General features: G+C 28.7%; 2 protein-coding genes across 5 annotated transcripts; both read right to left on the bottom strand.

Annotated features, from left to right (window-relative positions):
- Nucleotides 1–2855: 2855 nt before the first annotated feature.
- LOC109810868 (uncharacterized) lies at nucleotides 2856–6701 on the bottom strand. The gene is made up of 7 exons (XM_020374451.3): nucleotides 6541–6701; nucleotides 5937–6003; nucleotides 5801–5856; nucleotides 5606–5695; nucleotides 5370–5509; nucleotides 3669–3723; nucleotides 2856–3253 (listed from the first exon to the last, which is right to left on the bottom strand). Exons 2-7 carry the CDS (start codon nucleotides 6001–6003, stop codon nucleotides 3053–3055), a joined length of 609 nt encoding a protein of 202 aa, XP_020230040.1. The 5' UTR covers nucleotides 6541–6701; the 3' UTR covers nucleotides 2856–3052.
- Nucleotides 6702–9065: 2364 nt separating this feature from the next.
- LOC109810881 (uncharacterized) lies at nucleotides 9066–17547 on the bottom strand. 4 transcript variants are annotated; one of them, XM_020374477.3, is made up of 10 exons: nucleotides 17393–17547; nucleotides 17103–17248; nucleotides 16372–16636; nucleotides 11569–11705; nucleotides 11351–11459; nucleotides 11180–11262; nucleotides 10756–10819; nucleotides 10545–10662; nucleotides 9375–9529; nucleotides 9066–9276 (listed from the first exon to the last, which is right to left on the bottom strand). In XM_020374477.3, the coding sequence occupies exons 3-10, from the start codon at nucleotides 16438–16440 to the stop codon at nucleotides 9193–9195; spliced, it is 819 nt and encodes a 272-aa protein (XP_020230066.1). In that variant the 5' UTR covers nucleotides 16441–16636; nucleotides 17103–17248; nucleotides 17393–17547; the 3' UTR covers nucleotides 9066–9192. The 4 variants fall into 4 exon arrangements, with proteins under 4 accessions (XP_020230066.1, XP_020230065.1, XP_020230067.1 ...); XM_020374476.3 differs by having other exon boundaries at nucleotides 16372–17251; nucleotides 17393–17512; XM_020374478.3 differs by lacking the exons at nucleotides 16372–16636; nucleotides 17103–17248; nucleotides 17393–17547 and adding an exon at nucleotides 12357–12510.
- Between the last annotated feature and the right edge of the window lie 79 nt (nucleotides 17548–17626).

Below are 17626 nucleotides of genomic sequence, written 5' to 3' on the forward strand. Positions count from 1 at the left end.
TAAAGTATTGCCTCATCATTTCCCTACAAGTTGATAATATTATGTCATTATTATTTTCTTTTTATCATTGTATTTAATTTATTTCTTTTTTTAAAAAGAGATGGAACTGTTAATTTTGTTCGTCGATTAATATAAGATTTGTAAAAAAATTCTTCTTCCAACTTTTTGTTATTCTCACATTGACAGTTTTTAATGATTATTTTTTTTATTCACTTTGTCTGCAACGTTTTCCTTTTTATTTTCTTTCTTTATTCTTATGTTTGTGTTCAATGTTGGATCACAATTCATGTGATTATGTCAGATTTCAATTAAATAAGATTTTAGAAACTATGATTTTCTAATTGGATTTTATTTAGGGGAAAAGATTTTAAATCATGCAATATTTTGTAATTAATTGAGTAATGCTACTTAGATTAAAAAGTTTATAAAATAGTCATTTATTATCGTGTGAATTTGTATAGGTTAAATATTTTTTTTGTTTTAATGAAAGTTAAAAGTTATCCAAATATGCATAACTTTTTTTGTCTTTGACATTATTTGATTGTGAGAATTTAATGACTAACTATTTGTTAGCTTAAATTTTTGTATAAAAATAGTTATAAAAAAATAAAAATACATAAAAATGAAATTTGATCTCTTTTGTTAAGATATTAATGAATAAATATACAGTAATTAATAATATTAATTGAATAAGAATCCTATCTTTAATAATATTATGAGGTTTAATGATTATTCACTTTCTAACAAATTTTTATAATTTTTTTTTCTTTTAATTAAAAATGCAAAAAAGAGACCTATTTTACATATAAATTATTTTAATTTTATGTAATGATTTGCGATATTAATTGAGTACTACTTCTACATTTAATATAGTAAATCATAAAAGTTTATAGAATAATAATTTGTTATCATAAACTTTTACACATAAGATAAAATAAAGTTATTTTTTTACAAAAAATCAATAATAATAATTATCAATAATATTATTTAAATAGTAAATTCTATCTTTAATATTATCTCATTTTAAAGTTTAATGACTAATCATTTGTTACTTTAAACTTTTTTAAGATAAAATACAAAAAAAAGCCTATTTCACACACACACACACACACACACACACACACATATATATATATATATATATATATATATATATATATATATATATATATATATATATATATATTTAATAAAAGGATCAACAAATATTTCTTAGGAGTAAAATAAATATTTGTAAAATTATATAATTTTACATAATTAATTAAAAATATTATTTTAATGTAGGATTATAATACTTTTTCTACTTATAATTAAATTTTGAATTCAATTCTGATTTCAATGTCCACATTTTTTAAAGAATTTTTTAAATTTTTGTTCATTCAAAATAAAATATTAGTGAAAATTTCGTTAAAAATATTTTTGCATCATTATCATTGTGATTTCGACTATGACATATTCAAATAAGATATTAAAAAATGTACCTTAATTTCATTTTATTCACTATATAAGAATTTATTTTATTTTTTAAACCAATGTTTGGACAAGTCTCACCGTAATTATCAATAATAAATATGAACTTAAATTATTCAAACCTATCTGATTACGTGAACAGTGTTGCAAACCCATTATTATTTTTATATATGATAATTAGGGATGTCAAAAAAATTATACTTTATTTGCTAATAAAACCTGCTACAGGTAGAAAATGATGCAAATAAAATCTGCTACAAGTAAAAAATGAACATTATAAATTTATATTTACAGATATAAATATTTTTTATATCCACATGTTAATAAGATAGGTATGGGTATTATAATACTCATATCCACTAATATTTAATTATACATTTACATATTAAATTTTTTAAAACTTACACAAATAAAATACTTTAATAATTAAAATTAATTTTTAAATTGAAGAATCTTGATTAATAAAATTGTATATAATATTTAAATAATTTAAATATTAGCTTTTAAATTATTATTTTAAAGAAATAATTAAAATAAATAGAAATTATTATTAATATGTTTTTTAAAATTTACTTATTTATTTAAAATAATATTTACGATATACATCCACTTAATAATATATAACCAGGTACAAGATATACTTATCTGGCGAGATCCTAATGATAATAAGACAGCAAGCTGGCATGCCTCTCCGACGCAAACGCTTGTTTTGATGTAGTTGCTCAATTGTACGACTTCAATACCATTATCTTTTAAACGGCAAATATTTGTTAGTATTTTTATGAATTGAGGAGTTTTGAAATAATGTTAGTGTTTTTTGAAATATAGTAAATTATTATCAGTCTAGAACGAAAAATACTTTTGATGCAAATGGAGAATGCATACTGTCATTAAAATGTTATGACTGTCACTAGTGTCAATCGGGTTCTAAAATAAACACATCATTCAAACTACAAGGTTATCTTTATCAACGGATAAGAAGTAATTAATTCATGTTAGACTCCCAAGATAATAAGATTATTGTTAATATTACGCCTCCTAATCAAGCAATGATGCATTAATATTTTTTTAATTCCACAACAAATTCATAAAAGAAATTGTAAAACATGATAAGTAATTAACCAATTATAAAGTGGAAACCTACTAACATACCTTATTTAAAAGACTAGCCTATCATTTGTGAGAAACTTCGTTGGCTAGAGTCAGCCGTTTTCGATATTAGCTTCTTGCTCTGGAAACCTTACCCATCAGCAAGGCATAAGAGACCAACCGTTTCTTTAAATGCGAAAGTATATCATATACTCGTGGTTGAACATTAATGAAGAAAAACCATACCATAGCATAATAATACAGATAATCTGCTACGGGCTCAATAGGCACTCAAATGACAGAACAGTTAATCATTAAGCAACGGAAAAAACTAATATACAATGGACGAGCAAATGATCAAGTGCGCATACAAATGAAAACAGAAAAGATATTCCAACGGAAATCTAAAGTTTTCTTCTGCACAAGGGAAAATTTTCACTTGCATCCAAGAAAATTTTCACAACGGTGTGAGGGCACCGCAGGCCAAGACATCTTAGTTGCCAAATCGACCTCTTCCCCAAGGGAGCCTCCTATTTCCACCTCCATTGCGCTGCACTGCATTATTCTGCATTGACAAAACTTTCATTCTTTGCTCCTTCATGTTTGCAAACAGTGAATCCAACGTCTGAGGCTTCTGCTTTGTCATTATATCTACATTCTCCGGCTGCTTCTGAGGGGAGCGAACCGGTTGTTGCTGTTACAATTGTACCAAAAAGTTGTTTAATAATGGTATGAACAGATAAAAAACACAAACTTCAATATAGATCCACAAAGCCCACAACAATAATCAACATCGAGTGATAGCTTCATTGATTTTGCAAGGTTCCAATCCAACCCCAATGTAATATTTTAATAAGAACTTCCTATTTATCCAATGCTTAATCGGTATGTACCCTTAGGGCACCAAGTAGCAGGACCCAAAAAATCAAATAGAAAGGGAATTATAAAAAGATAAAATGCAAATAAACACTTTCCTATTCAAAATAACCAATCTTTCACATAGCCATTATGTTCACACTACTGAAAGCATTATTTCCTTCAAAATGACATCTTTGATCTTGAATAAATACTAGAGCTAGAAAGTAGACATAAAATCAGCAAAAAAATACCTTTGCAACAAAGCCTCCGTTAGCAGTCCTTCTCTGACCCACAGGAACTCGAAATCTGCAAACAGAAAAAAAGAAGAAGAGGGTAATCCAGGTGAAGAAACACAATACATTCAAAATAATCCATCAAGATCAGTGAGTGTCATCAAGATGTCCAGCACCACCAACTATCATTTCTAATAGAATCAGATACCGCTCAATAGTCTTTCTCTTACTAGAAAAGTTGAGTCACTTACCATAAGATTCTATCTATATCCAACTATAAAGTAGAAAATAGTTTAAACATATAAGATAACACTGGTCACATAATTGAAGAACATCTCAGTGCAGTGAACAACTTTCAAAATTTCCACAGAAGCCTGCCAGTTGCAACAATTTCTGGAGAAGCAACTTGTACTGCTGTACGAAACTTCTTATTATCATGGAGGCTGTCATATGCATGTAAGACCACTTAAGAATTTAAAGCTTCCACAAGGATAATATTTCCCCATCAGCAACCTCTTTTAGGCACACCTCTGCAGTCAACTAGAAGAACTCAAAACAACTATTAAGAGTGGTCACCATGCTCACACAATGTTTACAAGACCCAGAAGACCTGCCCATTGATTTACTCGGTAGCCAATCACAAAAAGTTCTCCTCAATGCCAAGCCCATGAAGAGACAACAGAATCTTGATCACAGAAAAATATTTTCTTTATCCCAAAAAATGAAGAGATCTTTTCAATTATGTGGCCAATGCTTGCAATCAGTAACTAACTAAGAAGAATTGGTCAACACAAATATTAAAGTGGCGTGATGCAATTTACAGAGCGACTCCATCCGAAAAAATGATTCCATATTTGCATTGCAACTTAGCAAGTGCATGTACCCTTGCAGCATTAACTCAACTTGGATAAACCATCAAGTGATAAAGCCAATAATCAAGGTGGAGAAGTTATATAGCAAATAGATATATCAGCAAGAATCAAGAACCAAGCACAAGGGATACTGACAGCCAATGAAAAAGTAGAAGTCTAAAGGAGTGTGATCATAAATGTAACGCTAAGTTGAGTTCATCCCTTCAAAATGGTTAATTCTCAAATAAAAAGCATGCTTAGTTAGTTAGTGCCACAATCACCACACTTGCTTATAAACAACTGAAATAATGCAGGGTTGTTTTTTCCATGTGAGCCAGCCACTAAATATTGACAATTTATTGTCCTGACTTCCGTGTATATGTGGCAGCAGAGCAGTACACTCCTTCACATTAGGATGATATACTTCAAAATAATTTTAATTTATCTTTTCTAGCAATGTGTCTCCATTGAACCAGATTCCATTTAATTAGTAACCCATTTGCATCACCAGCCAACACAACCATATAACTCCAATTATCTAGCATGAACATCAACATAACCCACTTAAATGTTGGACAGCAGTTTTACGAGATTATAATGCAAGCATTCAATTCAGAATTCCACAACATAGCTGGCTCTCATTCGTGAAGTCAATCAAACTCACTCCCTTTGCAGAGAAAAAAAATCTTAGATATGGAAGGCACGTTAAATTGGGCCATGTTTTACCTGAAAAATTCAATTAACAATTATTGTTATGAATGCTACAACACACAAGAACATCATTCAGGGTAAAATGTTCATCCCTCAAATGTCTCTCTCATTCTAACAGTAAACACGAAGAACAAAATTCAATTAAACAACATAATACCTTGCTTTGTTCCAGTTAGCGACCCTATTACGATTAGGAACTCTATTGCGCAGAGGAGCCGTAACAGCTTTTCGCGCAACTTCAACTGCAACTGGAAATTGGTTTCCACGGAAATTAGTCCTTCTTTTTGCAAGAGCCCCCTGATTACAACATTTTTAAACAAAAGTATTAGAGACTATTACACACAGACAACCTAAGAACCTACAAATAATTGTGCTTCTCATAAACTAATGCACCTGTCTAAGAGAAGATCTTGATTCCATATAACGCAGGACCTTTGAAGACTTGTCTTGAGTAAAATTGTTCGAAAACTTTTGACTTTTGTTCTGTATGAGTATGAGAATAAAGAGAATGGTAACCACCATGTATATTATAAAAAAGCAGCAACACAACAAGAAAGTGGAAAACAATTTTTCAGAACAAATACTTACAGGAACCCGTCTTTGCTTCCTATTCTTCGTATTCTTAGACATTTTGATTATGTCATCTACAAATATCAACAGGCAATGGATAATAGATATGTCACAAAAAGTATAAGAAAACACAGTCGTGTTTCGTGAAGCACACCTAGTGTCATGTCCATCTTCTTTTCTGTAAGCGCAATTGCCTCAGTCGTAAGGGGTTTGGCTGCCATCTAATAATGTGCATAGAAATATAAATTAATACAACTGTAAATATCCCGATAAATATAAAAACAAAAACTATAAGTCGAGCACCAAAATCAGCTACCAGGAGCAATACTAAAATAAGGCCGGTCACAAAAGAGAACACGATTTCATTCCAAGATTTGCGTAGAAAGAGTAAAGAATCACAAAAATAAAGTACAGACGACAACTAATCATCACATGGGGAAAAATATATAAAGGAATCAATAAATTAAAATGACCTAAACACATGCAAAGGGGCAAGATACATAAATCGTTCGAACGAAAATTCATGGAAAGAAAATCAACAGATTTAACAAAAAGAATCGATGATTCTCAACTACGCCGTCCAAAAACCCTAATAATTAAACATCCCTGATTCTATGCAAAATTAAAAAGATAATAAAATTGCTTTGATTTACTGTCTAAATGGATTTAAAAGAATAAAGAAAGGAGAGCAAAAATCGTATCATGAGATTCCAACTTTCGATGAAAAACGATGTCTACAGAAGAGAGAAAAGGCTTACTCTTCGGCGGCGCAGGTGGATTTGAAGAAGTGAGGAGGTGTTGCAATCGAACTCAGTTAGGGTTTTGATTAGCACTCGAAACCAACGAAAAGAATACAGAAAATCGCGTAGAGAAAAAATCGTAGGTAAAAGGGAAGACTATGCTAAGGTATTTATTTATGCTATTGCTATGTACTACTTCATTCCAATCAAAACGTAACACGTGGCATAAGACAATTATATTAAGGGCAAATTACTCTGCTTTTTTTTTTTTGGTTGATTTACTCTGTCCATTCATTTTTATTATTTTATTATTTAATATACCTAGTTAGGGAAACAATATATTTATAGGAATATATATATATATATATATATATATATATATATATATATATATATATATCATAATGTTGTACAAATTGAGAAAAAAAATTATAGTCAGTTCGGTTAAAAAAAGAATGATATTACGTGAAAATTTATCAAATTTTAAGAAAATTATTATATTAATTGAGAAAATTTTGTTATATATATTATAAAATAATTAGTCTTATAATAATTTTAGAAATTAAATTTAGAGTAAACTTTTACTGATTCTCCTCACATGGCAAATTAATGAAGTGTACTTGCTTTCTTTTGTTATTATGCTGTCTTTACTTTAAAATTAGGATTTTTTCATAATGTTTCAAGTCCGTTTACTATGTAGTTTGAAAGTCGGTTAGTTTAATTATGTTGAATTTTTTATTTAAAACAATATATATTAAAAGTGATAATTTTAATATAATTAAGATAAAGATTAATTTCTAACAAAATTGATAAATACTATGTGATAAAAATAATAATAATAAGTTGGTATGATTAAAATAAGATAACAGCTTGATATGTCGGGTGTCTCAAACCCGCGGCATTTACGCGTTACCATTTTTATTATAGTTGACCATTTGACCCAGGAAAATAAGTTACTACAAACTTAGAATGCGTTGATTTTTTTTTAATAATAACCAGTATATTTTTTTTTGTTATATAAATAACTGGTATTTTAATATATATAATATCTAAACAAGTATTTATTTTATATAATGAAACTTTATAATAAATAATTATTTTAATAATAAAAATAAATATATTTACATATATATTTTAAACTTAAAATTAATAATAATTAACTTATATTATCAAATAAAATTTTTTAGCAACTGATAATTTAATTTAAAAATAGATTAAAAGGTGCAAAAATAAGTTAAGAAAAATCTAAAAAAGAATATCTCATTTAGGAAAAAAATTTAAAATTTTTTTTATTCAATATTTTCTAAAAGTGTTCTTATTTAATGTAATCATTAATATTATCTCTAGAATAGCAGGGGGAAAAAACCCTTTACACCACTTAATAATTAAAAATAAAAATTAACTAAAAAAAAGGTATTGAAATAAGTTGTTATGACTGGTTATTCAGACATAACAATTTTTTTTAACATTTGAGAGATATAATAATTTAAAGAAAAAAATAATTATACACTTTTTATCTCCTTTATAATAAATACTAACAAAGAAAAGAGATATTTTGTACATCTATATATATATTTATTATTGAAGAATTTTAAGAGAAAATAATTGTAAAAAAGATATATATTCAATTAAGGATAAAAATATCTAATAAAAAATAAAAAATAAGGAGATGACTACTAAACCGTGTCTTCTTTATAATAACCAATAAGTATAGGTATAAATTAGAATAATTACAGATAATAATTTTGAATTATTCTTCGATTAGAGATTTTTTCTTTGATATTTTTCTCTAATAAGAATATTTCAGGAATTTTTTTTAACTTCTTATCTTTTTAATATTTTTTTTTCATTTTTATGTATAAATTGAATTTTAATATTTTTAAATAAATTATTATTAGTTAAAAATAATTTTATATCACAATATAAGTTGTTTATCATACATATAAAATATAATATATGTGTTAAAAAATATATTAATTCTATTGATAATAAATTAGCAAAGTGAAAAAATATATTAATGACCTTACTCTTTTATTTATAGGAAATAGATAGAAGTATGGATAAAAAAGAGGACAGAGGAATGCAGTATCATATATGTCTTACAACGTGATTATGGATTTTCTCTTTGTTTCGACACTGTAAGTGTACAATAATACTATTAGGTTTTTCTAACTAGTTTCTTAATGTTCTGAGAAGTAGTTGAACCAACCGCATTTCCTTTCATATTGGAAACATTTGAGACAACAAGTGTGGAGAAGCAAAAGCCAAACATGGTATAAGACGCGCTTATGGGGAAGAAAAATCAATAGGAACCCCTCGCACTTTGCCAATTATTCATTTCTTACAAGAACTAGATGCTTCCATCGTTCACATGGTTGACAGTTTACATATTTTTGTTTTTATGATAGAATGACCCCACGATAAAGAAAGCCAGTATTAAGTTGCTTGGGGGCGAAAACCACAAAACGAATAGCAAATTCATCAATTTAAATGATCCATCATCAAAATTGCAAAGTTTAAAACCGAATGGAATGAGTTGTAAGTGACAAAATAATCATCAGTGTCTATTCAATTACTGCTTATGTGGTATGTACAACAAAGAAAATGGCATTAGTGTCATATTTACACAATCTTAGCTTTTAAGCCATCTCTATTGAACCAAACAAGGTGTTACAACTCTATTGAACCATTGGGAGTTGATTTATCAGATTCCAATTTACAGTCAGAATGTAAAGCTGATAACCACGAGTCAACCTGAAAGAGGAATAATCAATAAAATAAGGATGTTAATCATTTAGTGCTTGCTCAGGGAGTAAAATGTAACAATAATAATAATAACTACTTAGACACACCTGTATCTTAGAACTGCTTGAGCATTCATATCGTAAACCATGACGAGTTAAAATATAAAAGGCGTATCGCATCTCATCATCTTCACGCTTAAAACTTGGTAGTTGCTCTACTTCAACAATATCAGATAGGAGAGTTGAATCCTGAGGACTTAGATCTGCAATTTACCCCCTTCATCACCAATTGTAAATGAAAGCCAATCATCTAAAATCTTGAGCATAAATATATTTAGTAAAGCCAAACAATTCTCAATATTTTGAATATTTATTTTTTTCCCTATTTGGCAACACATTTTCGAAGTTCTGGTTCCTGCTTGGATGTTTAATGAACCAAATTTCATTATGAAATGTCGATTTTCAAGAATAAAAGTCGACGACAAACTTAAAGCAAGTATAGGAAAATTAACTAACCAAAAGAGAACAGGACGTGTTCTATAATACCAAGGATTATATGAAAAAGAAATTATACAAAAGTAAACGAACAAGTTTGGAAATTAGGAGGTTTCAATACTTTCATATCTCATTCACCATAAATGGGAAAAGTAAAAATGTAACTTATCTACATGAGAAAGGTCAGTCCAAGAAATCTACATGTTCAGGTAAGTAATATCATGCCTTTAACTCGAAAATGAAGATCAAGTCACTCATCAGTAAACAAAATATAAAGAAACAAGGCAATCCACAAAAGTTTAGTGGACTTGAAAGTCTTAAAACAGTTTAAGTACTTCTTCATGTTTAGCAAAACTTGTATGCAAATATAATCGATGACATTATTGACAACAAAAAATTTCCTCACTTGCATTTTGTCATATAATTTTTTATATGCACTACAGAATTATCATTATAGATTTTTGATGAAGACCAACGCAAACATCCAGATTATACAACGTGAGTAATAATATATTATGTCGGTGCGAAATCAAAAAATAGAGGGGAGTGAAAGAAGATATAAATAACACAGATTCATTGCCCTAAAGTTGAACATATGAATTGGAAAGCAAAATAAATATGAAAAATGCAAACCAAAGTAGAGAAAAATTTATAAGGAGTAACATATTTGACAAAGGTGTTACAGCAAGAACTACAACTCTGCATATAAAATAGGAGTTGATAGCAAAAGAAGGATAAGAAGAAAAGCGCAAGGAGAAGAAGAAAAACAAATAACCACATTACCTGTACATAACAAATAAAAGTATAGGCATTCACCATGAAGAACAACAAAGCGAGGAAGCCAATCATCTACATCAGAATCATCTATAGGTGGAGGTTCTCCTGGAAGTGCTGTCCATCTCTGTAGCGAAAAGTTAAAAGAAAATTAGTACCAAGCCTGTTAGGTAAATAATAAAATGATGCACAAAACCAAAGGAGGTTGTTCAGTAAGTACTGTTCGAATGTACAAATAACCAGATAGACAAGCTGACCGCAAAATTTCATCAACATTTTCCAACCTGGGAGAAACAAAAAGATTAAAATTACTTAAAGAAAGCACATTTGTGTCTCGTAAGGCATGTTAGAATCACTATTAAGGAGTGACACAGAGAGCAATGAAAGAAAGAATGAAATTAAACTTCATTCAACCCTTAGTACCCAAGTAATCACACACGTCTAGAATCTAGAATCCAGATCTATGGCTAGCATCTGAATTGCTAGCCTTGTTATATTCAATGTCAATATGTCATTGGCCTTCCGATCAAAAGAGAAAAACATTAACACATGAGGAAAAATAACCCTAAGCAATCAGCTATATGAGAAGTGAGAACTTATATTACATTGTAAGACAGAAAAGACTAAAGTTACAGAGCACTTACTGAGCTCTCAATTGAGCTGCCCTTTCTTCTATATCAGCAAGTTCTGATCGTAGTGACTCTACTTCAGCAGCTGTTAGCTCAACCTACAAAATATAATTTGTCTAGTTAAGATATAAAAGAATATTCACCAATGACCTAAGGGGCACTGCACAAAAGCTTCTCAATGCAAACCTTTTCCTGACCACCAGTGCTGGGGAACCATGGCAGCCCCCGAAAAGTAAACAACTTCAACATCGAAACTGCCCTTAATGTTCTTTGAGTCCACAGATGGTATTGAGACCTAAAGTAAGCTTATTGAGTGGTTGATTTCAAATAGAATCAAACTCTCCTAATGACTTTCTGATCATTGGTTCCTTAATCCTTTCCCCTTTTCCACCAGGATACAATACCTCAAGGATTTAGCAGTTCCAGGTTTTGTAATGGAAGGCGTTCCGTTCTCAAGAGATTCTAAAACAGATGTTGGAATCCAAAAGTGATCAGGGATGACCTTTAGTTCCCAAGGACCATCATCCATGAAATAAACCCTCTGAAAGAACGAAAGATAAACTCATATCAGAGGAAGAGGGGAAGATAGTAATGCTAAGTGCAAAAAGTGAATTATCCTGAAACATTAACAATGTCAAGAAGTCATATATGAATTAAGAGTCTGTTCGAAACAAGTTTAGAAAGATTTTGAGAGTTTCTCTATTAATTTTTTTTTTTTCATATGAAACATGATGCTCAACTAAAATAGTTTGACGCAACGACTAAATCCCCAACCCCATTCATCAACTCGACATAATTAAAATTAGAACAGTCCAACAAAGGTAAAAAGAAAAAGATAGAGAGAGATAAAATAAATAGGCAGCAATCGAAAGCAACTGAAAGGCACAACGATCAAAGTAGTTCAAGCCATATTTCCTGATTTAACCCCAAATTCTCCAGCGGAAAGGATCGAAGAGAAACTGGTATTGTATAATATTAATACTAATATGAATGAATCATTTATTAGGCTGGGAATTGGGAAAAGAAGAAAGAAAAAGTTGGAGTCCTAAATAAATTAAACAAGTGGTACACAAGGTTGAAGGTCAGAACCGTGCAACCAATGATTCTTCTTAGTAAAAGAATATTAATAGAATTGAAGTTAATACAGAAAAAAAGAGGGAGCAGCAGGAGAAGGAGGATAGATGATGCTTACGCAAACGAATTTCAGAGTAAGTCTAAGTCAGCGATAAGGTTAAGTTAAGATTGTTCGGTACACTTGTTTAGCTGTTTACCGCGGTTTATTGTTTGTTGCATTGCACATTTGCACGAACACACTTCGCTCCTTCTGCACGTGCCCCGCCGCAACGCAAACACTATAAATCTACTTTTAATATGTATCTTCTTTTATCACCCAAAATATATATAATAATTATCTTCTACTTTTATTTTTAAAAATAATTATCTTAATTCTTTATCTTTTAAATCGATTAATTTTATCCTTCCCAAACAGTTATCATTTTTGTGACATAATTTTAAATTATTTTTAACTAATTTAACATACAAAACTTGTCTTATTATATTCGTTTACATAAAAATTATTAAACCATTTGAATAAAAAACTATAAACTTAATAAAAACTATGTGGAAAAAAAAATTCACAGACAATTAAAAAAAATTATAATAATAATTTATTTTAATTTTTTATTATTTATTAATTCCATTTTTACATTATTTTTATTATGTTTATGACTTGTTTGAGGTTTTTTTAGGTCCTATTATTAATGAGATATTGTTTAGTCTTTTACGGGAAATTTATTGGAATTATTTTATAAGATCTTAAAACTACAAAATATTATTTTAAATTTATTAAAATAATACATTTTAACTTTTTATTATTATAATATTAAAAATATTTTTAGATATGTTATTGATGACGTGAGAAATTAAAAATATATTTAAATATTTTTAATATCTTACCTCAATATTAAAAATATTTAAATATATTTTTAATTTCTCACGTCATCAATAACATATTTAAAAATGACAGATTGATACAATTATGCATTATTAGTTAGTCATAAATAACATATCTAAAAGTGACAGATTGAAACAGTTATGCATCATTAGTTAGGTTTAATGTTATATTTTCACTAATAAAAACACTTATAAATAGATTTTGTGCAACAGTATTTAAATTTTTTTTAGTAAAGTTTGAATATAAGTACTAAAATAAAATTTAAAGAAAAATTACAAAGACTAAAAATAACAATTTTAAATTTAAGGGATAAAAACAAATTTATCCTAAATTTGAGGGATTTAAAATATATTTAAATTTTTTAAAATTATAACAATTATCTCTTAATAATTTTGTAGAACAAGATGGCGATTTATGATGTTTGAATAACTTTATACTACATCAGTCTGAATGTACACAACTTTTTATTTTTTTCTTGTCTCTTTTTATAAAACTGTCTTTTAACTATCAAACTTATTAATTATATATTTTTAAAATACTCATTCAATAAATAATTTTTTTAAACAAAAAAATTAAATACTTAAAATCAAATGGATAAAAAAAAAACTCTATTTTATTAAGATTTGAGAAAATAAATAAATACATCTTTTTTAAACATTAATTAACTAGGTTCAGAGACTAATTAAATAAATAGAGAAAAAGTTAATTTTGAAATAAATAATTTGAGTTATTAAAAATTTTAATATTCTTAACTAAATTAACTAGTTTTATCAAAGGGTATAATTTAGTTAAGAAGTCTTGATCCCTCCTATAAAAATTAATTAATTATGAACCCTAATAATTAGGTTTTTTTACTCAATGAGGGTCATTATAGAAACTTATTACGTAAATGAAATTGTTTCTAAACATATTATTACTTTGATATAATTAATGAAAATATCACTAGTTGAGTTAACATTATCCTTTGTCACATCTTTTTTTTTTACAGATAACTCAAAAGTGGAGTTGAAATCTGGTGTGTCAATGATGATCTTGCACTCAATTCCAACATAATAAATAAGTGTTGTTACTTCGAAGTGGGGATCATTTTTTTTTCAGTGTTGTTACCCCATTAAAGGACTAGTACAGTGCCCACAGTCATTATCTCTATTAAGAGACTAGCATCGTGTCGATTATACAAGTGTTGCCACCCAACTTTGGATACTAATTTTATTTTCTGAAGTCTTGAAGTATTGCTACCCAACTTTGGACACCAATTATTTTTCTTCTAGTATTGAAGTGTCGTTAATTCATTAATTTATTACAAATTTATATTTATATAAAATTAAATGACATTATAAAATAATTTAATGTAAAATTTTATTACCTATTAATTATTTACACTTATTATTTATATATGTATATAATTAAGTAAATTTGTTTTTATTAATTATTAATGTATAAATTTATATGTAAAAATTTACGGATGAAAAAATTTTAATTAATAAATTTTATAAAAACTTCAATATTTATATAAAAAAATTGTTGTCTGGACAACAACACTTCAAGACTTAAAAAACAATTTGGTGTCAAAAGTTGGGTAGCAAACTTCAACTAAAAAAAAAACAAAAATTGGATCTTAATGGAGATAGCAACACTACTACAATCAACATTATAATAGTCTCCCAATGAAATTATCCACATTAGGACAGTCGACATTGTACTAGTTCCCCCCAATGAAAATAGCAACACTATTATTTTAAAAAAATAAAAAATTCTCACTTAGAAATAACAGAGAATACTATATTAACCAACGACAATCCTATTAATCACGCCAGAATTATAATATGTTTGGCAACAGTTCAATTTACCTAATAAGTTTTCATACACACCTCCTTTGGGTCAAAAAGCCTGGGTAGATTGATAGCTGCTCCGGTTTAAGTAGTTATTTCTCTGAACATATTAACAAGAGGTATAGGTTCAGACTCAACGGTAGAATTTTTGAAGAATTATACGAAGTATCAGACGTTAGCTTTTGAGATCCACAAGTTGAAGGCACATCTTCCAAAACACCTTTGTCCTTGCTAATGACAGTATCTGGCTTGGCTGCTTTCCAACCGCCCATATTTCTTCAGGATATAAATTTAGAAAGAAACATATCTCAAAGCATGCCTTACAAATAAACTGTTATTATCCTTTTCACTATTTATAAAATCCAACTTAAAATAATTATTTAATTTTTTATATAAGACTCGATTCTTATTCTCTCCTATATTAATTTTTTTAGATTAAAATATTTTAATTAAAATGTATTCTCTTAATTTAATAAAATACATTATTATAAAATCTTTAAAAATCATGTACTAATTAATTAAGAGAAAGATGAGTATTAATCAGAAAAGAAAAATAATATAAAATATACATTTTAATTGATTAGAAAATATGAATATTAATTAAGAAAATCAAGTAATATAAGAATAATTTTTTTAAAATGTATATATATATATGACAAATTTATTGTGATTAACTATTTTTCTTAATTTTGATAAATTAATTACTTGAGTTTTATATATTCAAACGGAGATAGTACATCACAGTTCACAAATATAGTTTACCTTCGGACCATTACACCAGAAGTGAAATAAATAGCATAAAGTTCTGTAAAGAATTCGTCAGGGATTGTCTTTAATTATTGATATGATTAGGAACGAAAAAGGGTAGGGGACCATCAGCATTTTGAAAAAATACTTTCTTTCAGAAGGGAATAATGACAAAATGATTCAGAAGCAAAAGACCACAATCAAATGCTAACAAGCACCATATAAATGGCATCATATTATTTATTATGTTGTAAAATGAATAAATTGTAAGATCTCTCAAACTCAAGTCTTGTTTCTACTTTACAAAGGATTCATTAAGATTTATAGCCTGAGTTAATTTTTTCCATGCAACAGAAACATGCAGCAAATGGTTGTCAGAAGCCTAAACCTATTAGTTCAGCGGGACATCCAACATTTAAAAACAAAAGGAAAAATAAAGTAAATCGGTAAGTCTACATCCTTATAGAGATACTTTAGTTTCAGAGAAATATGGATTATTATCAACATCAACTGATAGTATGGTATGATTTAACATAAAACCTGGCAAGTCCATTAAAAAAACGCCACATTTTTTATTTTCCAAATACTGCATATAAATCTCACAAAAGACTGAATTACAAGATCGCAATAAAAAGGATAAGAGAAGTCAAAACACCACATTCAAAGATACCAACCTCAGCAGAAGACTCAAGACCGAGATGCTCCTCGTGAAACCAGTCCTCACATTGACAGCACAGTATCATCTCTACTTGTTCTTAAGCATCTAGATCTGGATAAGGGCGACCACATGTACAATAGGAACCATTAAAGTTGAGATTGTATGAATTCTCAACATTCTCTACATCTTTATTTTTGGGAAAATCTTGCAGTAGAATTCACCAAATTTTGAATTCCCACAATCACATCTGAAGTTTCTTTTTGTCCATAGCTCCCCACAATCTTCAGAACACAGCAACAACAAAACCATAGGTTATCAGTATGGATATTGATCGACACAAAATTAAACTGGGTTTATATACAGCTCAAGCTATTTCACATAAAGTGTATCAGTCCGGTATCAAAACATGCCCAATATAAGTGACACAGCATATAATACAACATTTCAAAGATAATCAACTTTATGTCCCAGAAGAAAAAAAAATTCTGGTCACCATAAATAACTGTTTTAATCCTAATCATGATTTACTTGTCAGTTAGAGAAAGAGTGCAATGGTAACATTATTAGCATATAATCATCATGGACCCAGCAGACTCTAGATAAAACATCTGGAGTCAGGGACGGATACAGAGGGGCAGGTGGTACTCCGGTGGCCTCTCCAAAGGCGGCATAATGGTGTCCATAGAAGGCAGCTAGAGAGGGTTATTGGTGGGGGCTCACAGTGCTAGGTTTTTCAAGTGTTCAAACCTCAATTTGAACTTGGTGTTACAAGCTGCCTTGGTTTATATTTTTCCGGTGGCTTCTTCCCTTAATAATATTGTGGCGTGAGACACAAACTCCCATTTTTTGGCCCCTCATTACTTGTCCATTTTATGGGGAATTTCGTCGAACACCTGCTATGCAAACACAAACACATATAATATAAAGTTCCCAACATAGATAAAGGAAAGCAGAAATGAATTGAAATTGAATAGTGAAGTTGGGGTGTGGAAGAAGAATGCATAGAAGGATTCAGAATCATTAGAATAAATGGATACCTTCTCAACATCCCTGGCTCTCCATTTCTTCGCAAAATTGAAAAAGATTATCAGCTCCTAGTTAGGATTTATTTACCGGTCGAAATTAGACAGACTGCAACAAGAGAAATGGAATTTTTGTAGCGTTTACGAAAATTTAACTCAAATTAGGGAAATAATATATATTGGAAAAGCATATATTATACTATATTATTAAATAAATTAAAATGTATATTATGTAAAATTTTATCATTT

This window comes from Cajanus cajan, chromosome 11 (assembly GCF_000230855.2).
Source record: "Cajanus cajan strain Asha chromosome 11, NIPB_CcT2T_4, whole genome shotgun sequence".
Taxonomy (NCBI): domain Eukaryota; kingdom Viridiplantae; phylum Streptophyta; class Magnoliopsida; order Fabales; family Fabaceae; genus Cajanus; species Cajanus cajan.

Excerpts from the sequence above, each read along its gene's own strand:
- LOC109810868 (XM_020374451.3), bottom strand. The coding sequence starts at position 6,003 with ATGGCAGCCAAACCCCTTACGACTGAGGCAATTGCGCTTACAGAAAAG. Across the intron at positions 5,696-5,800 it reads GGAAGCAAAGACGGGTTCCT|AACAAAAGTCAAAAGTTTTC; the intron begins GTAAGTATTTGT and ends ATACTCATACAG. Across the intron at positions 3,254-3,668 it reads ACGGAGGCTTTGTTGCAAAG|CAACAACCGGTTCGCTCCCC; the intron begins GTATTTTTTTGC and ends CAATTGTAACAG.
- LOC109810881 (XM_020374477.3), bottom strand. The coding sequence starts at position 16,440 with ATGATACTGTGCTGTCAATGTGAGGACTGGTTTCACGAGGAGCATCTC. Across the intron at positions 11,706-16,371 it reads GTCTTGAGTCTTCTGCTGAG|AGGGTTTATTTCATGGATGA; the intron begins GTTGGTATCTTT and ends TCGTTCTTTCAG. Across the intron at positions 10,663-10,755 it reads GTTATTTGTACATTCGAACA|AGATGGACAGCACTTCCAGG; the intron begins GTACTTACTGAA and ends TTTTCGCTACAG.